Genomic DNA, 23,266 nt, shown 5'->3' with positions numbered 1-23,266 from the left:
TTATTTAATATTTGGATTAACAGATAAGAGGATTTCATTCTTTAAAAAAAGTAAAAGTTACTTACATGTTAGTGGTGTAGCCAGGTAGTACAACACTTGCATAGAATGAGTGAGGACCTTCCCCAGCACAAAAATAAACATTAAACAAGAAGGAATACTATTAAACAATAATTATCAGTTGTAAAATGGTAATCATGATGTTCAGCCATATTTAATATCTAAACAGGACTCATTCATGTTAGCTATGTATTTTATTTCATTTTCCTATAGTTTAGAATGACATATATCATTACATGTATCTTTTATTTCTTTTCCTTTTTTTAACCCTTAGAAAACAGTTTTGCTGTATATCCCAGTCTGAACTTGAATTCAGAATTCTTTTGCTTCTGCTTCCTGATTGCTGGGGATATTTGCATGTAAAAATCAAATACAAGAAAAAAAAAATTAGAGCCAGGTGGTGGTGGCGGCGCATGCCTTTAATCCCGACACTCAGGAGGCAGAGCCAGGTGGATCTCTGTGAGTTCGAGGCCAGCCTGGGCTACCAAGTGAGTTCCAGGAAATGTGCAAAGCTACACAGAGAAACCCTGTCTTGAAAAACCAAAAACAAAAAAAAAAAAAAAAATTTTAGGTTGTATTTTTATTGCTGTTTGGGAAATATACTAACAGTTATATTGCTAGTTTACATGTAACAATAATAAGTGATGGATTTATATAAGAAATTTTGTATTGAAACTTTTATTGTTAGCATTTTTCTACTCTGATTCCTCTAAGGCAAACATGTTATTTTTATAAGGTTGGTTGGTTGGTTGGGTTTTTTATTTGCCTGTTTTTAAGGAAATTACAGGGCTAAAAATGTATTCAGTGGTAAAGCACTTACCTTGATACACAAGACCTTGGGTTTCATCCACATCCTGGGGGGGGGGAAGAAAAAGAAAGACGACAAGGATGATGGCCCTATTCTGAAATCCATTGCATCCCAATCTGTAAGGCAGAGCACCAATGCATCAAAATGCTAAAACTGTTTGAAGATTCATGACTTCTTTATTCTCTCGGTCCCTGCCACTTTGAAAAGCAAGGATGACAGTATTAATCTATGGTTCTCATGCTGATGCAGCATACCTACAGTGGCAATACTTAAAAAGTAAAAATGTTACCTCAGGTTTAGGCTTATAGTTCAATGGTTTAAAAAAAAAACTTGCAGACCCTAGATTCAACAGCCAGAACTGCAAAATAAAATTTAATGTAATATATGTAAAATTCTAAGAAAATATTAATAATTTAATGCATTTACTTAGGTATGGTTTCATCACTTTTGAAACTCAAGAAGATGCACAAAAAATCTTACAAGAGGTAAGATCTTTCACTGTATGTAACTTCTGACTTGCAATTTCTTTCTTTGAAACTAATCTCTTATGTTAATATAATGGTAGAGGACAAGCCAGTGATCTACATATATGTATTTCTACATATATGTATGTACATGTGTGTATTTATAGGTATCTTAAGATTGCCATTGGCCTCTAAGAAACAGTCTGAAGAACAAGACATTCCAAGTCATTACATGAGGATGGTTGTTAAGTTATAATATATTTTATTTTATTCACTTAAACTAGTAATTTAAGAATGTATCTCTTTAAATGGTTTATATAATTCTCAGGAAATATTACAAATGTAGATTTCTAGAATAAGATCATCTGGTATTATTTCCTTTCTATGAAAAACTACATAAACTAATAACATTCTTTAATAAAATGCCTATAGCCTATAGTTCATTTTGATATCTTTTAATTTATGGCAGGTATAAAATTTAACCTTTTCAGAAAAAGATAGTTTAATTATGTCTTATTAAGATAAGACACAGTCATTTCTTATCCACTTTTATTCTGTGAAGTCACCATATAACTGGACTAGTAGATGCTGAACTTCTGGTGTTCCTCGTTGAAATACAAGATCAGGTTCCAAAAGACCTTTAGTCACAGTATTGCCACCAGTACATCACCATAGAACCTGGTTTCATGTGTTGCTATTTAAAGAAATTGTGTTAGAAAAACTTTTTCTTGCTTGTCACGAAGATCTGAGAGAGACTGGAACGGTGGTCTCAGTTCATGGGGTCATAGGTTTCAGCCATAACAGGCTAAGTCTATTGTTGTGGGCCCTAGGACAGTGAATGTCCAGGAAGAGATCTATGATGAGCTATAGTTCTCAAGAATATTCATACCAAGACTTGCTTCCTCTAGCTAAGTCATCTCTCAGTAATGGTATCAGATTATTAACCCAGCAATAGTAATCTGTTAAAACCAATCCCTTATCATCTGGTCACCTCCTGTGGTTGAATTTATCAGTTGAGACAACGTATTCAACACATGAACTTTTTTGGGAAGGGAGTGGACACTTCATATCAAAGCCATAGTAAACAACATATTTAATAATTGTTAATCATTAAGATTGTATTCATAGTCAATGGGACTATAATACCTGAATTAAGCATAACAATGTATTTCTCCATAAATATATAACAACCTTTGTGTGCTTAGGAACATTAGCTAGTACTTTAGCACCTGTGAGCCATTGTCTTTAAAAAAAACACATAATGTGAAAAGCATATCTAAAAAGGACACTTGATTATAATTTGATATCTAGAGGAAGAAAAAAACATCACTTTGACCTTAACTGGGTTCTTTTGTGTTGGACTACTCACATTTTCTGTACATGTCCACAAATAATCTTGAAGTAACTACAAATAGTGCTTTGGAAGTTGCAGATAATGTAGAGAATGTCTAAGTTGCAAACACATAATCAATGACTAATGCTGAGGGTCACCACATCACCTAGATTCACAGTAGCAGAAGCAGGATGAAGATGCAGATTTGAACCCAGACCATCTTTGGAGGCATACTTGATTCCCAATACGATGTAAGCCAGGCAACGTGGCACATGCCTGTAATCGCAGCACTTGAGAGGTAGAGGCAGAAGGATCAGAAGGTCAAAGTCATGTGATAATGTATCAGATTTGAGGACAGCTTGGGGTTCAAGAGACCTTGTATTTAAAAAAAGAAAAAGAAAAAATGTCACACAGTGTCTGCTAGTTTTCATAGCGGTTTTTCTTCACTGATTTTACAAATCATAGTGATGGGCTTTTTCCTTTATTTTAGGCTGAAAAACTTAATTATAAGGATAAGAAACTGAACATTGGTCCAGCAATAAGAAAACAGCAAGTAGGGATTCCTCGTATGTATTGAGAACTAATGTACTTTTTAATGTTTTGCATGGTCCTTTTGTGAAATATTAGACTCTTCTAGACCTTTTATTAAAATACCTAGTTTCTTTATGGAAGTTATTTTAGCAAAATTAGTAGCCATATAATTATTTTTAACAAAAATTAAAATAACTTAGTTTGAGGTATAGGGGAAATATACATGAACAATACTAATTCTATATATTATTCTATATAATGGTGGTTTAAATGAAAAATACTTTCTTTTTAATTAGCATAAAAAGTACTGTTTCATGATAGCATTTTCTTTTTATTGAAAATTCATACAATATATTCTGATCATGGTTTACCCTCCCCCAGGTCTTCCCACCCATTCAACTCCACCCCTTCTTTCTTTCTCTCTCTTTGGAAGACAAACAGGCAAATAAAAAATAAATATTTTTCTTTTGAGCTGAGGATCGAACCCAGGGCCTTGTGCTTGCTAGGCAAGTGCTCTACCTCCGAGCTAAATCCCCAACACAAAAAAATAAATAATTTTTAAAAAGCAATAAGCCACAAGAAACACAAAAACAAAACCCATAAAAACAGAGTCAGAAAGCATAATATACAAGTAAAAGATAAGTAGGATTTTTTAAATGTCCAAATAGGACAATATGAGGACAAAAAAATCTACAAAAATACTGTTGAATTCATTTTGTGTGGGCTATCTACTGCTGGGCATGGGGCCTACTCTTAAGTGTGGTTTGTATACCCAGTGAGACTCCATTGGGGAAAACAGTTGGCCTTTGTAAGCAGTTGTCAACTGCAGATAGCTTCTTGGTTAGGGATGGGGGCTCATGTCCACTTGCTCACCTTAACGCTGGGACCCCGTCTGGCTTGCGCCTGTGCAGGCCCTGTGCATGCTAGCACTGTCTCTGTGAGTCTGTGAGGGTTTCTTTGGTGTCAATTCACCCCACCTGGCCCTTGGAATCTCTCCACCTCCTACTCTACATAGCTCCCCGGCCCTGGTGGAGGGGAGGGAGAGTTGATGAAGACATCCATTTAAGATGTTCCAAAGGTGTTTCCAAAGTCTGTCCCTCCCCGTCTGTACACCGTCCTGTCATGGGTCTCTGTATTAGTTCCCATCTCCTGCAGGAGGAATGACCACTTCTCTGATGATGACTGACCTACAAGTATATGAGAATGTCATTAGGAGTCCTTTCACTGTTATGCTGCTTTAGCAGAACAGTAGTTTTTCCCAGGGTCCACAGCCTGTCTAGTCACCACCCCAGCAATGTCAGTCATGGGTTCCATCTTGTGGCATGGGCCTGAAATCCAGTGAGACAGTGGGGGTACTCTCATGTTTGGTCCACTGTTGCAGTGTATCTTGCAGGCAGTTACCTGTTGTAGACTGCAGGGATTGTAGCCAGGTTAGCAGGCAGAGTACTTTCTAGTACTGCATACACTAGTCGATGGAGTGAAGGCTGTGGTTAGGCACTAGCTCAACTTTCCGGTGTTCAGGGAGCTATTTCAGTGTTGTGTTGAACACGTACCATCAGGTTGTAGAGAACAAACTATAGGTCTTGGCAATAGCCTGAGTTGTTTGAGGATTTCCATTTGGGCCCCTTGGGTCAACAACTCAGACATAACCCATTCCAGGCCGTGTAGACTTAACAGTGACTAGAGGTCTCTAGTTGGGATATAATCCTCTCCCCCATTACTTGGTGACTTCATTTAGACTTCTTTGATAAACATATTTTTTTTCATATCTTTTTTTTGTTTATTACATTTGTGTTTTACTTTTACACATTAGCCATGAGTTCCCCTGTCCTCCCCCCTCCAGCCCCCAGCCCCACCTTCCACCCATCCCTTCCCCTTCATTCCCATCTCCTCCAGGGCCAAGACTCCCCTGGGGATTCATTTAAACCTGGTGAATTCAGTACAGGCAGGTCCAGTCCCCTCCTTCCAGGCTGAGCAAAGTGTCCCTGTGTTAGCCCAAGGTTCCAAACAGCCAGCTCATGCACTAAGGACAGGTCCAGGTCCCACAGCCTGGATGCCTCCCAAACAGTTCAAACTATTCAATTGTCTCACTGTGGGGGCTCCACAGCTTTTGGTTCATAATTCATGTGTTTCTATTCGTTTGGCTATTTGTCCCTGTGCTTTTCCAATCTTGGGCTCAACAATTCACACTCTAACAGTCCCTCCTCTTTCTCGACAATTGGACACCTGGAGCTCCACCTGGGGCCTGGCCGAGGATTTCTGCATCCACTTCCATCAGTTATTGGATAAGAGTTCCAGCACAACATTTAGGGTATTTGGCCATCTGATCACCAGACTAGGTCCGATCAGGCTTTCTCTCCACCATTGCCAGTACTCTACAGTGGATGTATCATTGTGGATTTCTGGGGACCTCTCCAGCACTCTGCCTATTCCTGTTCTCATGTGGTCTTCATTTACCATGGTCTGTTATTACTCAGCAGAGAAAAACAATGACATCCTGAGGTTTGCAGGCAAATGGATGGAGCTAGAAAAAAATCATCCTGAGTGAGGTAACCCAGACTCAGAATGACAAACATGGTATGTACTCACTCACAGGAGGATACTAGATATAAAACAAAGATGACTAGACTGCTACACAACTCCAGGGAGGCTACCTAGAAAACCTAGGAAAGACACAGGGATCACCCAATGACAGAGAAATGGATTAAATCTACATGAACAACCTGGACGACAGTGGGAGTAATGAAGGGCAAGGTTCGAGGGAAAGAGAGCTTAGGGGAGCAGGAGATACCAGCTGGATCAAGAACAGAAAGTGATAAATGTATATATTTTAAGAAACTTCTGCGGTAGTAGATCTCTATATGACTCCTCAAATGGTCCTTAGTGTTACTTGTCCCTCTCCATTTTATCTTTCTGACTCCAATCTTCCCATTTCAGTCTCTCCCCACACCCCATCTCTCCATCACTATATATTCTGTATTCTTAGAGAATCCTTCTCTTCCCACCTCGTCCCTTACTGTAAACCAATGCTCCATGATTATACAGATTGTAACATGTCTATTTAAAGTCTTAAACGCTAACATCTGCATGCAAGAGAATACATGCTATGTCCTTTGGGGTTTGGGCTACCTCACTTAGCTCACTCAGGATGATTTTTTTTCTAGCTTCAGCCATTTACCTGCAAATTTCATGACTTTTTTAACAGCTGGATAATATTCCATTGTATAAATGTGCCACATTTTCTTTCTTTTTTTTAATTTTCCGGAGCTGAGGAGCGAACCCAGGGCCTTGTGCTTGCTAGGCAAGCGCTCTACCACTGACCTAAGTCCCCAACTCGTGCCACATTTTCTTTATCTATTCATCCGTTGGTAGACAACTAGGCTGTTTGCAGGTTCTGGCTTTAACAAATAAAGCTGCTATGAACGTAGTTGAGCAAGCGTCTCTGTAGTAGGAGGTAGAGTCCTTTGGGTGTATGCCCAAGAGTGGTACAGCTGGATCTTGAGATAGATCTATTCCCAGCTGTCTGAGGAATCACCACTGTGGTGGTACTGTGTTCCCCGTAATATTGTGCACTCTAGTAAACTTACCTGGGGTCAGAGACAGAACAGCCACAATATTAAAAAAGAAAAAAAAAAAAAAAAGATAGAGGATAGGCAGTGGTAGCACACACCTTCAATCCTAGCACTCAGGAGGCAGAAATCCCTCTGGATCTCTGTGAGTTCAAAGCCACATTGGAAACAGCCAGGCATGGAGACACACACGCCTTTAATCCCAAGAAGTAAGCTTTTAATCCCAGGGAGTGATGGCAGAAAGAGAAAGATATATAAGGTGTGAAGATCAGAAACTAGAAGCATCTGGCTTGTTAAGCTTTTAGGCATTGGAGTAGCACAGTTCAGCTGAGATTGATTTGTATGAGGACTCAGGCTTCCAGTCTGAGGAAACTGAGGAGGAACTGGCGAGGTGAGGTAGCTGTGGCTTGTTCTGCTTCTCTGATCTTCCAGCATTCACCCAATAAACTGGCCCAAGGTTTGTTTTATTAATAAGACCTGTTAAGATTCCTGCTACACACCACACTGATTTCTTGTGCCAACTTTACATTCCCACTTGCAATGGAAGACTGTTCCCCTTACTTCACAGTTCTCACAGCATGAGCTGTCGTTTATTTATCTTAGCCATTCTGATGGCTACAAAACAAAATCTCAAAGTAGTTCTGACTTTTTTTTCTTTTTTTTTTTTTCCAAGACAGGGTTTCTCTGTGTAGCTTTGTGCCTTTCCTAGAACTCACTCTGTAGCCCAGGCTGGCCTCGAACTCACAAAGATCTGCCTGCCTCTGCCTTCCAAGTGCCAGGATTAAAGGCGTGCGCCACCACCACCCGGCTTGTGATTTGTATTTTTCTAATGGCTAAGGATGTTAAACGTTTCTTTTAAGTATTTCTCAGCCCATTTGAGATTCTCTACTGAGAATTCTTTTTAGTTCTGTACCCCATTTTTTAGTTGGGTGTTTTCTTGATGTCTGGTTTTGTTATGATTGTTATTTGTATATTTTAGATATTAACCGTCCATGTCAGTGGTTCTCAACCTGTGTGTTGCAACCCCATTGGGGGGCTGAATGACGCTTTCATGGGTCTCCAATATTCTGCATAGCAGATATTTGCATTACACTTCATAACAGTAGGAAAATTACAGTTATGAAGTAGCAGTGAAAATAATCGTATGGTGGAGTCAGCACAATACGAAGAGCTGTCTTAAAGGGTCAAGCCTTAGGAAGGTTGAGAACCACTGCTGTCTATGGTAGCATTTTCAAACATACCTTGTTTCGTTGATCCTCCTCTGAAGCCTGTTTGTCCCACATCTCCCTGCCCTCCATCCGTCCTTCCACTCCAAGTAGCTTTTTACCTATTTATTGTCATGTCGTGGGTTCCTGTTCCTCAACCCTCACCACCTCATTTTCCCCTCTCACAGGCCTCTTTCTGTTTATATGGACCTTCACACAGACACACATCTAAACATTTAGACCTGGGCTAAGCATAAGAGAGAGGATACCATTATTTATCTTTCTGAGTCTGGTTTATCTAACTTAGAATAGTACATTCCAGATTCATTCCTTTTCCTGAAATTTTCATAATTGCGTTTTTTTACTGCTGAATAAAATTCTTCTATGTACATGTACCACATTTCCATTATCCATTCATCTGTTGATGGACTTCTAGGCAGATTCCCTTTCCTTGCTGTTGTAAATAGAACAGCAATATAGACACAGATATTTCACCCTTGGACATAAATTCAAAGGAAACAATTATAATGAAAATATCACTTAAAAGAGCTAAAGAAATTTAGAATTTCAATTGAAAGTATTCATGATTATAGAAGTATTTTAAATTAACCAAAGTATGGAAAGCAAAAATACATAACTAATAACAAAAAAATAACTGCATGATAAGTTCTTTAATCAAACCTCATAGGTCCTAATTATCAGAGAAAACAATCACTAAATCTTTGGGATTAGATAACTAACTTTTATGCACGCCTTCCTCAAATCTTGTAATCCTTTGACTCTTTTTTCCCTACTTTCAACCTTTTTTTTTTTTTTTTTTTTTTTTTTTTTGGTTTTTCAAGACAGGGTTTCTCTGGGTAGCTTTGGAGCCTGTCCTGGATCTCACTCTGTAGCCCAGGCTGGCCTCGAACTCACAGAGATCCACCTGCCTCTGCCTCCTGAGTGCTGGGATTAAAGGCGTGTGCCACTGCCGGCCAGCTCAACTTTTTATATTAAGCACTTCTGTAGTTTATTAAAGAAAACTTTTACAAAAAAAATTGTTACTGATTGTATTTTTCCTTAGCCACATTATATATCTACTGGGATGATGAAACATTAGGCTGTTATTTTATCACTGTCAACAGATTTATAGATTGTGTTAATTTGAAGTGTTCTGTTGACAGCAGTTAACAAATATTTTATCTTTGACTCAGCATTTATTAACTTATGCAAAGATGTCTTAGTCAGTAAAGTGCTTGCCACAAGAATAAAGACTTGAATTGGATCCCTTCTAAACCATGTAAAAAAGCAAAGCACAACATGTGCCTGTAATCCCAGAGCTGGGGAGACAGATACCAGAAGATCCGGGGCTTGCTTGCCAGCAGTCTAGTTGAATCAGTGAGCTCCATGTTTGTGAAAGATTCTATCACTAAAAAAAATGGAAAATGATTGAAGAAGATACTTGACATCAAACTTTGGCCTCTACATGCAAGTTTATAAGTATTCAGACACACACATACAGAGACAGAGAGGTGATTGTACTAAATATAGCAGGATTTTGAAATTTTTCAGAATATCGTTTATTGTAAGAGTTTAGCTGTAATAAATGTATCAACCGTTACTTGGTCCATTGTCTACTAATTGCTTTCAAATTTACAAATAGTTTATTTATTTATTCAGAATTAATGAACAAAAGAGCCAATGTTACAGTTTTCATTTGTTTCATGAAATAGCTTCTTGAGAAATGTTAGCTCTTTTTTATAACACACATATCTACCTTAGAAAGGGAAAGTCATTTTAAAATCATTTTGCTGCATCTATGAAATCTCAGAAATGTGGTCTACTAAACAAGACCTAAATAATGAAAATACCATTTGACATTTCTGCTGAAATACTCTTTTTGTTTGTTTGTTTGTTTGTTTGTTTGTTTGTTTTGGTTTTTCAAGACAGGGTTTCTCTGTGTAGTTTTGGAGCCTGTCCTGGATCTCACTGTGTAGACCTGGCTGGCCTCGAACTCACAGACTGGCTCTCTCCTGAGCGCTGGGATTAGAGGTGTGCACCACCACCGCCCAAAATAGAAATCTTTTTTTTTTTAAGATTTATTTATTTATTATGTATACAGTAGAGGGCACCAGATCTCATTACAGATGGCTGTGAGCCACCATGTGGTTGCTGGGGATTGAACTCAGGACCCCTGGAAGAGCAGGCTAGAGAGATGGCTCAGCCATTAAAGGCTAGGCTCACAACCAAAAATACTCTTAATAATAGAGGGGAGATGATCTTGGCCATTTGTGGATCTATCTATTGTACACTGGAATTCCATATTTTCTTAGAAATTTTAGTTTATGTTAAATCTCCATGGATAAATTGCATTCTGTTTCTTAGTATTAATTGTTTGCTTATATGAAGATAAACTTTTTCCAAAAATAACAATTGTTTGAATTAAACTGCCTCTGTGAGAATATCACCATGTTCAGCCTATACCTTGTCTCTTGGTATAACAGCCCATACTCTAATGTGAGAAGTATACGATTATCTTGCCAAATTGTAGCATTAGCCTTCATTCCAAGACTTCTAGACTCCAAAGCTATTTTTATTTTCTCTACAAATAAAAATAAATACTAAAATTTATTCCCACAATTATAAGAGCTTCACATCTTAGTTTTTTCTCAAATATGTCATTTTTTATTTCATTAGCAGCCTTATGTTCTCAACAATCCAGTCCACTTGCCTTCATTGCTGGGACACTCTCCTAATGGTCCTTCTGTATGCAGCCTGCTGCTGCTTAATCATCCATAGTACAACCAAAGCAATATTTAAAAAGCACATGTCAGCTTACATCAGTTTATCTTCAGCTATTTTTAACTATTTTTCTCATTTCTTTTTGGGCCAGTGCCAAAAGCCTTCTCGAAGCCAGACCATGGCATACTTCTCAAGACTATGATATGCACACCACTGTTTTCTTTACCTCGAGTGCTCTTTTTGACACCTCATTCTATCTTTGAAGCCCAGTTTATATATCATTCTTCACAGATGCCCCACAGATCGAAAAGGAAGATTAAGTTTACATATTTGCATGTAAAGTAATGTAAACATTCAGTGTAGTGCCCTATACTACCTAATGTTCTGCTCTATTCTGGGTTTTCATATATTTGTCAAAACTTTTATGAAGAGCCCTAGAGAGACGGCTCTGTAGTTGAGCACACAGCTCTGAGGACACAAGTTTGGTTCTCAGCACCCACATCAGATGACTGGAACTCCAGATCCAGAAAGACCCGGTGCCTCCAGCCTTCATAGACACTGCACTGGTGCACACACCCACACACAGGTTCCCACACAGGCATGTATACATACAGGTTCCCACACAGGGATGTACACACACAGGTACCCCGCACAGGGATGTATATACACAGGTACCCGCACAGGGATGTATACACACAGGTACCCGCACAGGGATGTATATACACAGGTACCCCCACAGGGATGTATACACACAGGTACCCACACAGGGATGTATACACACAGGTACCCACACAGGGATGTACACACACAGGTACCCACACAGGGATGTATACACACAGGTACCCACACAGGGATGTACACACACAGGGATATGTACACACACAGGTACCCACACAGGGATGTACACATACAGGTACCAACACAGGGATGCATATACACGCAGGTACCCGCACGGGGATGTACACACACAGGTACCAGCACGGGGATGGACACACAGGTACCCACACAGGGATGTATACACACAGGTACCCGCACGGGGATGTATACATAGTTTTAAAATTGCAAATATCAGCCAGGCGGCAGTGGCACACACCTTTAATCCCAGGACTCTGGAGGCAGAGCCAGGCAGATCTCTGTGAATTCTAGGCCAGCGTGGTCTACAGAGGAAGATCTAGGAAAGGTACCAAAACTACACGAAGAAACCCTGTTTCAAAAAACCCCCAAAAAAATTTTAATATCAAAAAATGATTTAACTAATTAATTGTGTAATTATGTAATGACTATCTCATATATCAGAACCAAATTTCTAAAAGATGGAGAACATGTCATGTCTAGTTTTTCAATTTTTTTCTTTATACCATTCCTTTCTCAATGTCATTTTATAATATGCATTAAAAATGTTTTTATTTACTTAACAGATAAACTTAAAAACCTCTTGAATTGTATCTAAAATTTTAACTCTATATACTCATGATAAATGTCCATGATTTTATATGATGAATTTATTTAGCCACCAAAATTAAATCAAGATGAAATAAAAAGTTTAAACAGACTGATAATCCCTAGTAAAATCAAAGCAGTAATTTAAAAATCTCCCATCCAAAAAAAGACAAGGCCAGGGCCAGATGGATGCAGAATATAATTTTATCAGACCGACAAAGAATAACTAATACCATTACTCCTTAAATTATTCCACAAAGTAGAAAGTGAAGGAACATTTCCTGATCCTTTTCCAAGGCCGCAATTGCCCTGATACCTAAACCACACAGAGACCCAACCAAAAAAAAAAAAAAAAAAAGATTACAGACCAATATCTGTTATGAACATAGATACAAAAAAATCTCGATCAAATACTCGCAAACTGAATTCAAGAACACATCAAAAAGGTTATCCACCGTGATAAAGTAGTCTTCCTCCCAGAGATACAGGGATGGTTCAACATATATGAATCAATAAATGTAATCCACCATATTAATAGACTGAAAGACAAAAACCACATGATCATCTCATTAGGTGCAGAAAAGGCCTTTGACAAAATTCAACATTCCTTCATGATAAAAATTCTGAAGAGACTCAGGATACAAGGGACATACCTCAACATAACAGAGGTAATATATAGCAAGCCCACAGCCCAACATCAGCCTAAACAGAGAAACTCAAAAGGATGTCCGCTTTTCCATACCTAGTCCAATATAGTAATTGCAGACTCAGCTAGCACAATATGACAACTGAAGGAGAGGAAGGAAGATGGTTTTTAAATTTTAAAACCCACTAAAATAGGACTAACAAGATAGCTTAGTGAGAGTCATAACATGAAACAATGCTGCTGATATTAAACCCAAAGAATTAGTAAAATGGATCCAAGTGCCTTTAGGAAACTAGAATCTTCTCCACCTTCACTGTCTCCATCATCTTTGAACTTTTATATAGGTCCAGTCAAGATCTTAGGAACTTTACTATAGGGTCTGTAGTTTTCAAGTTCTCAATATAATTTGTACTTATAAAAATAATAACTTAGTTAACTAAAAATTAAATTGTTTCATTAAACTGATACTAGAATCTGAATTGGAGGATTTTAATATTTATTTACCTTGTTTATTCCTTAATCCCTAATAATCTAGTAAAAGCTCTGAGGTAGTAAGTCTAAAAATGGATTGTTCAAAGATAGTGTAATACATAGAATTTTATATACTTTTTACTGTAGCTATGTAGAAATCTTAAAATATTTTTCTGAAATATATTCATAAATTCCATATTTATAAAATTAAACACTTTCATTTTTTATTTATTCTTTGTTTTAGGTTCCAGTATAATGCCTGCTGCTGGAACAATGTATCTAACCACTTCAACTGGATATCCTTACACTTACCATAATGGCGTTGCTTATTTCCATACTCCAGAAGTAACTTCTGTCCCACCATCTTGGCCTGTAAGTAACTTTCATTTTAGAAGAAAGCATTATGGCCACATGTACAGTGAGTAAGATATGCCTTCTTAAGAAAAGGAAAATGCGAGAAGGGGAGTTTTACTAAGAAAATATAGAATGCAAATACATTCAGTCAAAAAGGGCTTCATGATCTGAAGACTTGTAGTCTTACTCATTGGTCATGCCCATATATCACTATAAAATGTTTGTGGTCCTCTTAACACTAGCTTAGAATATATCATAGAATCAGAGTTCCACATTGATAAAATAGATGTGTCTTTTATTACATGTTGACTTGTAGCTTTCAAAAAGAAAAGAAGTAGGGTCGGGGATTTAGCTCAGTGGTAGAACGCTTGCCTAGCAAGCACAAGGCCCTGGGTTCGATCCTCAGCTCAAAAAGAAAAGAAAAGTATACTTTTTATGCTTTATTCAAGCTCCAATTTTTCCAGTGTGTGACAGCTCTTAAAATTGACTAGTCTTGGCTACGTGGAGAGACCTTGTCTTGAAAAATAAAATAAAAAGGTCTTTGGGGTTAAAGAGGTGACTTGGTAGGTTGGAGTGCACCGCTCTAGCACTGCTCGAACTATGATGGGCCATGGAATTTTCCTTCCTGCTCTTGTCTGTTTGGTGTTTTGTGGGCTTCTTGTATATAAGTTTCTTCTGTGATCTTGTTGAAGATCTGCTTATGCCACTGACTTAGGATTCCTTTCACTCATCTATGCCTGTATTTCTAAGGTATGGCCATTTTGTGGTGTCCCAAATTTCCTGTGTGTTCCTTTCCTGTATTTCTTTGATTATTTTTATATTCCTTTTTTTGTATAGATCATCTACTTTATCTTTGAGTCCTGATAGTCTATCTTCTGCTTGATTCATTCTGCTTGAAAGGCTTTCCTTTGGGGTTTTCTAGTTGGGTTATTATTGGGTTTTTCAATTCCATCTTCATTCAGCTTGAATCCTCTTCACTGGTCTATTTATTGGATTCCATTTTGAAGTCTTGGACTGTCTTGTTTCTGTTGGCCTTATGTTTGTGTTTTCTTGGCCATCACTCAGGTTTATTCTCCTTAAGTTCTTTCTCCTTAATTTCACTGAGCTGTTTCTTTGTCTTTTCTTTAAACTTGAATTCCTTGATGGAATTTATCATTGTTCTTTTAAATTGTCTGCCCTGTAGCTCATCTAGGTAATGTCATTGGCAACATTTCTACAGGACTGTTGGGCTTTAGAGGGAAGAAACTAGTTTGAGATTTCATGTTTATAGATTTGCAGCGGGATCGAGCATGTGAAGGAACTCTTTTGGAAGCTCTGTCGGATATGGACAGAGAGGGTTGGAGCTAAAGAGGGCGTGCATTGGTAGGTTAGGCTAATTTTCACCCATCAAAACTTTGTACTTTTTGATAAGAAAAAGTGGACACATATTTTGTTTACTTGATTCTTACTACTATGTAGTTACTGTTACACTTGTGAAAGATATCCTTTTTCAAAAAAAAATATTTCCTAATAGTTTATGACAGTTGGCTAGTAATTAATGTCTTTGATTTGGTATGTCAATATTGTGTCGCTAATTCTGTCAAATTTTCATTTATGATTCAGTATACCTTGATTTCTTTCTGGGTTTTTTTTTTCACTTGATTTATTATTGTAGTGGCAGTGTCTCTGATACAATATTGGCATGACGTCACTATAATATAGTCTTGTTTGGGGGAAAAGAAAGAAATTGAGGGATCACTGTTGGACTTTATAGTGAGATATGCATGCATTTAGGTAGCTTAAGATACTCTTTTTTTTTCATTTTTTTCTACATGTTAATCATTGATTTTAAGGAATTATTTTTTCATTTCATCAGCAACATCAAACAAAAGGTACAATACTACACAGGGTACAGAGGGCTGTTGCATACCTAAGAATATTTGCATGACGTAGAGAAGATGAGTGTTTTGCAAGTCCATGAGCTTATGGTCTAGAGCTTTACAACTCATTTAGGCTCATATAGTTTTTATTAACATCCATCCAGTAAATAGAATTTACTTAGTACACAACTGTAAGTAAAGACTAGCTCTCCTGATATGCAAGAGTTAAAACAACTTAATTGTTGTTACTTATTTTATAAAGCAAGTATGTTGAATAGTATGATGAGAATTATTATACTAGTTTTAAAATAGGCTCAGTTCTGACAGTGTGGTCCCCTTATACTATACATTGTTCATTTAAAAGTGAAATGGGGCAGGGGGTATGGTTCAGCAGTTAAGAGCAGGAACTGCTTCTGCAGGGGAGCTGAGTTTGGTTCTCAGCACCTATGTTGGATGGCTCACAACTTCCTGTCACTCCATTTTCAGGAGATCCAACACCTTTTTCTGAATTCTGCAGGTACTTAACACTCATCTGTACACACAAGCACACTTCTATACTCATAACTAAGATAGTAAAAGTAAATCTTTTTCAGGTGAATTTGTGGACTGAGGAGATGGCTTAGTAAATAAAGTACTTGGCCCTGAATGTGTTAGTACCAGCTTTCATAATGTACATAGAAGCTGGAATCACCAAGCTTTTGGTTCATCAAGAGACCCTGCCTCAATAAAGTGGAGAACAGTCAAAGGAGATTCCCAACACCAACCTCTGGTCTCCACAGCCAAATGCACACACACACACACACCCCCCCACACACACACTATATAAATCAAAGTGACTGCTAAAATATGTGGGTTTGATATCTAACCCACTGAAAAGCTACCACAAATCTTAATGTTTTATGTAATATCAACCTCATATGAAATTTATATTTATTCTCACTGTTAAGTCAAAAGCAATGTAAACAGTCAATTCTGATAGTTGTAGTTATGATAGTCCTGGTTATGATGGCAACCTTGGTAACTGAAGTGCCCAGGAGTTCTAGCAGGAAAAAATCAAAAGAGAGTCTACTTTCATCACTTACTCATCTTCAGCTTCCAAATTCTCTTCTTAATGTGACAAGCTGAACATCAAATTAGAATCTGTATTATATGTGAAAATACTATTTAGGGTTAATTCTTCTTTAGGTCCTCAAGTGTAAATTCTTCTTGACACCTTTTAAAGTACAGTTCACACCAGGGGAGGGGGAACATGCCTTTAAATCCAGTACTTGTGAATCCCAGTATTTATAAGCAGAGGCAGGTGGATCTCTGTGAGTTTGAGTCTCAGAGCAAGTTCCAGGACAGCCAGGGCAACACAGAGAAACCCTCTTTCCAAAAATCAAACAAACAAACAAAAAAAGCACAGTTCACAAGTCCAGGCATGTTGCAGTTTTTTTCCTATGATATTATTTTGTGAATTTAGAATTAGTGTGGTGAACTTGACCTACTTTTGTAGATCCCTTGTTTACATCTGGTACTCTGTAATCTCCACCAGATGGCCCAAAGAGCCTACGTCCATACCTCTCCTAAAACCACTGCCCCAACACTGCAGCAGACTGTCACATCCATCATACTCAGTCACTAGCCCATCCCGTTAAGGATCAGCTCTAAGTTGTGGTCTTTCCTCAATGGCCCCAGCACTCACTTTGAGAAGACACTTTTAAACAGTTTTGAAATCTTGGCAGTCAAAGGTTTCTACTTGGGACCAAATATTTTATTGTCATAGAATTCTGTTCAGGGCATTGTAAAATGACTAAAAGTGTCTCTGCCATAATTATGGCAGTCAAGCTTGTCTCCTAACGTAGCCAAATGTTCTTATGAGGCAAAATCATTATGGTGGTTGAAAGTATTCTCCTATGCTATTCTGTTCTGTTTTCTAATAATTTTCATCATAAAAAAACAATTGTTTGGCCGGGCGGTGGTGGTGCACGCCTTTAATCCCAGCAATCGGGAGGCAGAGTCAGGCGGATCTCTGTGAGTTCGAGGCCAGCCTGGGCTACCAAGTGAGTTCCAGGAAAAGGCACAAAGCTACACAGAGAAACCCTGTCTCAAAAAAACCCAAAAAAAAAAAAAAAAAAAAAAGGCAGTTGTTTAAATGCATTTCTCTATCTTCTGAAATGGTCAGGGTTTTTTTTCCCTTTAACATATTAATTAACAGTAAAATACACTATTACTTTGTAGCCTTATCTATGCTATAATTTTGTTAGCATATCAAATCTGAATTGTATAAAACCATGATATTTTTCTTGACTTTGGAGTTGTGGGCATTTAAACAAAATAATATTATACTACATCCCAAATTGGAAATTAAATTTTAATCACTATCATCAGTTTATTTTGCCTGTATTGAAATATAACTTACCTTTTTTATTAATTACCTGGTCTTAAGTAATCTCTTTGGGAACTTACTTTGTCATTTTGAATAATCAAAAGATACTTTATTTTCCTCAAATACAGACTTACCACAATTTTTAGATAAACTCATTTAAATATTAAATTACTTAAACATGATTTCACTGTATTTCATTAACAATATTTTAATTAAATTAAATATTAAAGAATATTGGTTCTTAGAAATGGGAAAATCAACATATGATTATCCATTTGATGTTAACTGCTATTGTAAATACAACTTACTTCTGGTTTCTGCAGTGGAAATAGGCTGTGACCCTTCATTCAGGTGCCATTTTTTTTTTTTCTAAATGTTCTCATAGACCTCTATTTTCATAACCTTTAGGGGTATTAAGTTTCAGACTTAAACTTTACTGGTGTTTTTACTATGGAAATGAAGCCACATAGGAAAATTGATTATTTTAGTAAGTGGATTTAAATAAAGTTGGTAATAATACCATAAGAGGAAGAAAAAATAACATTTTAATCAATAACCGAAAGTTAACTGATCTTAGGTAATAATTCAAGGTAAAATTTACTGTAATGTAAAGAATTTTTCCTAAAGTAAACTTTGTTTTATCCCACAGTCACGATCCATATCTAGTTCTCCTGTGATGGTAGCTCAGCCGGTTTATCAACAGCCTGCATATCACTACCAGGTAGGCACTGCATTCCTTAGAACCTCTGGGCTAAGGGACCTAGGGCAGATGGCTCAATGGGAAAAACCTCCTGCTGCTCAAGACCTAAGCATGTGACTGTCACCCAGTGTCACAGGGACAGAGACAACAGATCTTTGAGCTCACTTGCTAGCCAGTCTGACCATTAGTCTCAAAGAATAAGGAGAGCAAGTCAGCCTGTAGCCTCCACATGTGTGCACACAGACAACACACATGCACATACACTCTCAAGGTTGCTTAGCATGTAGGAGGGGCAAGGTTTGATCCTAAGGACCTTTTTTTAAAGGTCCAATACTTTTAAGTCCTTTTCAGGTAAATTTCATTTCTTTCTTTTATATACAAAGACTAATTTGGAAAAGGTAGTTAAGTCTTAAGATCTTGAGGATGAATTTGCTTCCTTTCACAAATGTAATGAATTCAGTTCTCTCCTGTTTAAATTTTATTCTAAAATGCCTTTAAGACTGGGATGTAGCACAGTGGTAGAATGCTTTCGTAGCATCTATAGTGCCCTGGGCTCCATTTCCAGCCCCACAAAAAAAAACAATCTTTAGCATTAATTCACAAAGCCAGGTACAGGAATTGTGCTTTTAATATTACTTTCAATTTGTGACTGTTACATTTAATACAGTATGTTTTGAAATAATCCGTATACTATAATATATTATTATAGTAGCCTCCTTTAGTTAGCCAGCACTCATTTTTAATTCTCATGGGAAATTAGGGATGAGAACTATGGTATAATGTCCCATTCAACTTTTGGCAGGGTAAACAATGACTTGTAGACAAAATTCAGGTAACAACCTATTTTTATAAATAAAGCATTACTAAAATATAGCTGTATTAATTTATGTTGCATCTGTGATTGCCTTTGCTTTCAAAGGTTGTATAATTCTAACAGAGGTCTTATGACCTGCATGCACATTTTAAAATATTTATTCTAGCCTTTCCTTTTTTTTAAGTCTAGCCTTTCTTTAAAAACTTTGTTATCCTGTGATCTGTAAATTTGCACATGAAATCAAATTTTAATGTTTCTGTAGTAATGAAAGAGCTTTTGGTTTTTGTTACTGTTTTTTCTTTTTGAACTTTTAAAATACACCCATATGAAATGTTCTATAATCCTTTACCATTAGACTTTTTAATTATGTTATTCTATGTGTATGAGTGATTTTGCATGAATTTATGTGCACCACCCTTGGAGGCCAGAAGAGGAAATCAGATGCTCTAGAACTGCAGTTACAGACAGCTGTGAGCCACTGTGTAGGTCCTGGAAGCAAAGCCTGAGTCCTCTAGAACAGCAAGTGCTCTTAACCACTGAGCCATCTCTCCATCCCCCTACTATTAGTTTTTGTATTTTTAATTAATCTTATTTTTAATTGTACTATGCTAACAAGCTAAGATATTTTCTCCACTTAAGAAAAATCAAAGTATCTTAACAGCATTTATGTAAAATATATTTGTAGCATGACTTTTTCTGAGCTATCATAGGATTTCAGCTAAGACTAAAGACAGATCATTAGGTACCATACCAGTTAAAATAACTGGCCAAAGTATTGTGAAACTGCTTCAGAAACTCTTAGTTCATTGCCCACCTAAATCACATGTAAGAGGAATGTGAGACTAATGAAGATTTATTAGTGTGCTATGGCATATCCACGTCTCTTCAGCCAAGTAAGGACCTCAGAGAATGACTTGGGGAACTTAGAACCAATCTGCTGAGTCTGTTGGCACTTTAGGACTTGAACTCCTTAGAAACACCAAAAGAGCTTGTTGGCAGTACCAGGGAAGAAGTCTGTAGTAGGAATCTGTTAAAGCAAAGGTTCATGTTTCCTCAAAACAAGCTGTAACCTGACAGAAGAAACTCTTCCCAAAAAAACGTGTGGATGACCCCAGCTAAGAATCTATATAAAAAGAATGTGACCTCCTCAGAAGTCCTAAGAAGAACATCATCAGAGGATCTGGAAAGTTCCATACGGGTCAGCTGGTATTTGGAATCTGCCAAACTCCAAGACAGTAATTGCTCTCTGTCAAACCCAGGGACAAGGAAAAACAACAGAGTGCTTTTAAAGTATCAGAAGTGAGGAAGAAGAAAGTTGGATTTTGCTTGTATCCTGAGTCTAGCTCCTTTATTAATTATTGATATAGTAATATTATTAATTATAGCAATAAATGTTAATTATAGACATATATGTAATTTTAGAAACTATATCATTTAATTTTATACTCTGAGTCTGACTTCATGTTTGACACTAATTACAAAATTAAAGGTGAAGATTGATGGCTTCCTCAGATCCTGTCCTTCATACCAGATGATCCATGGCATTAACCTCTGTCATACTGTTTTCCATTGTAGTTAATTCCTTCATTTCTCTAACAAAGCCACATATTAATCATTGTATTTCAAGATTTTATCAGAACATTAAGAGATTTTTACCCTGAGTTTTTAAATGTCCTATATCAACAGATTCAATTATCTTAGTCATCACTATAATACAGTGATATCATCCTTTGGAAGTCCAAGTGGTCAGCATTGTACAGTGATTTGGTTTAGATAATAGATTTGTAGGGTTATAGTCTTGGTCCCTCCTCCCTGACTCTGTCTCTCCTCTCTCCATCCTTCTCCCTCTCTCTCTTCCTCTCCCCCTTCCCCCTTCAGTAGTGAAGACCTTATAAAAGTGAATAAGGGCTGGAGAGATGGCTCAGAGGTTAAGAGCACTGATTGCTCTTCCAGAGGTCCTGAGTTCAATTCCCAGCAACCACATGGTGGCTCACAACCATCTATAATGAGATCTGGTGCCCTTTTCTGGCCTGCACTCATACATGCTGTATACATAATAAATAAATAAATCTTTAAAAAAAATCTTTTAAAAAAAAGTGAATAAAAGTAAAACATTTTTGATAAGACAATCATTATATTTATTTAGATAAAATTTGCATACTATATTGCTCAGTCATTAAAAGTATGCAATTGAGTAATTTATGCTAAACAGAGTTGATATATAGTATATCAAGATTTTAGAATACTTAACCACTCCCTTTAAAAAAACAAACTGTAACCACTAGCAGATACGTCTTTTTCTTCCCACCCAAACCCTAAACAAGAGGTATTTTCTTTACTTTTCATAGCATTTCCCACATGCATGCAAAACACCCATACACAATAAGTAAATACAATTTTTTAAGTGTGTAAAGCAGCCTGTCTGCAGTACACTATGCCATCCATCTACCTCTCTATGCGCCATTCCGTATCCTAATCATGGGCTCTACTGCAAGATTGCCGTGCATTTCTCTCCTCCTATGGGCTTTGTCTCTGCTTCCACAGCACTCAGACTGAGCCCATATGCCCTTGTCCCACAACCATACAAGCTAAGCCGTGAGGTGCTCCTGCACAGTGTACTCGGTTCCGATGTACTCACTGACCATCATAGTCCAAAGTACTGAGCCGCTAAGTCCCCTTCCTCGTGCTGAAACATGGATTTTCCCTTCCTCTGGATTAGGTGCAGGATACCCTTTGATCACGGGGTATTTTCTCCTACTTCTCCTTTGCACTTTTCCTCCTTGTTCACTGGCTCTTCCCAGCAGTTCCCAGTTTGGGATCCCAGGAAGGGCTCTTTAACTGAGCTCTAACTTGTAGTTATGCTCCTCATCTCCTCTCCCTCTCGTCACACCAGTAGAAAGGGGGAGCCAAAACCTCCATCTCGTCTTCCTTTTTCACACGTTTCCTGCCAATAAGAGGTTAGTGCGGAAGATGGCATTAACATGTTTCTTTACAGTCAGAATTCCTCCCCCTTAGGCAGGTTCACCCACCACAAAACTGCTACTGCTGGGGTTGGGGGTTTGGCTCAGTGGTAGAGCACCTGCCTAGCAAGTGCAAGGCCCTGGGTTCGATCCATCCCATGCACTATATTTGCTACTTCTTTGGCCATTTGGGGAGCATCCATGTACTTATAGCAGACCCCATTAGTCAAGATTGCATGCTGCCTCATACCACATGGAAGAAGGTAGACACCCTGAAATTCCTCCTAAGAATGACCTACTCTTTGAGTAAAAGACCTTGGAACACTCAACCTTAAATGGGATATTTTCATCAAATCTCTCCCCTCAGAGCTCAGGGAATTCTGCAGAAGAAGAGACAGGAAGTGTAAGAGCCAGAGGGGTGGAGGACACCAAGAAAACAGGGCCCTCTAAATCAACATGCGCAAAGCTCATATGAACTCACAGAGACTGAAGCAGCAAGCACAGGGCCTGCCGGGTTGCACCAGGGCCTCTACGTGTATATTATTACTTCAGTTTAGTGGTTTTGTGGGAATCCTTCTTGGATGTGCAACTAAATGAGTCTCGGACTCTGGGGCTCTTTTCCTTCTGTTGGTTTATCCTGCCCAACTTCAATGTGATAGTTTCTGTTTTGTTATTTTTATTTTAAAAAAAATGAATGGATGGATGAAAACCTAGTGAGGAGGATAAAGGTTAACAACTGAACTGTCACTTATACCTGCTGGAGAAGGAAAATCAGTTTCTCCGGTAGAATAACCAGTGGTATAGCAGACCTCATGGTCAGGGGTGGTGGACCGACACGTGTTGGGGGTGGAAGGTACGTTTATCTGGTTACAGATTGGTGATTTTTTTCTCTTTGGGTGTAGTTTTGTTTTCTTGGTTTTAGGGGCATTGTTGTTGCATTGGGTTTTTGTTTTTTTACAAAAGAAC

At 37.8% G+C, this 23,266-nt stretch overlaps 1 protein-coding gene across 3 annotated transcripts in view; it reads left to right on the top strand.

Annotated features, from left to right (window-relative positions):
• Boll (boule homolog, RNA binding protein) overlaps window positions 1–23,266 on the top strand; it is an 86,252-nt gene that overhangs the window by 15,204 nt on the left and 47,782 nt on the right. For 2 of the 3 annotated variants that reach the window (XM_036173560.1, XM_036173559.1), the window contains exons 4-7: window positions 1,296–1,350; window positions 3,153–3,228; window positions 13,490–13,617; window positions 18,476–18,547. In XM_036173560.1, coding sequence (XP_036029453.1) covers window positions 1,296–1,350; window positions 3,153–3,228; window positions 13,490–13,617; window positions 18,476–18,547 — 331 coding nt within the window. The remainder of the gene's footprint in view (window positions 1–1,295; window positions 1,351–3,152; window positions 3,229–13,489; window positions 13,618–18,475; window positions 18,548–23,266) is intronic. The other variant, XM_036173561.1, reaches the window with a different exon arrangement.

Source organism: Onychomys torridus, chromosome 23 (genome assembly GCF_903995425.1).
Source record: "Onychomys torridus chromosome 23, mOncTor1.1, whole genome shotgun sequence".
In the NCBI taxonomy this organism is placed as follows: domain Eukaryota; kingdom Metazoa; phylum Chordata; class Mammalia; order Rodentia; family Cricetidae; genus Onychomys; species Onychomys torridus.
The sequence above is the reverse complement of the archived record's forward strand: the minus strand, read 5'-3'. Positions and strand labels throughout refer to the sequence as shown.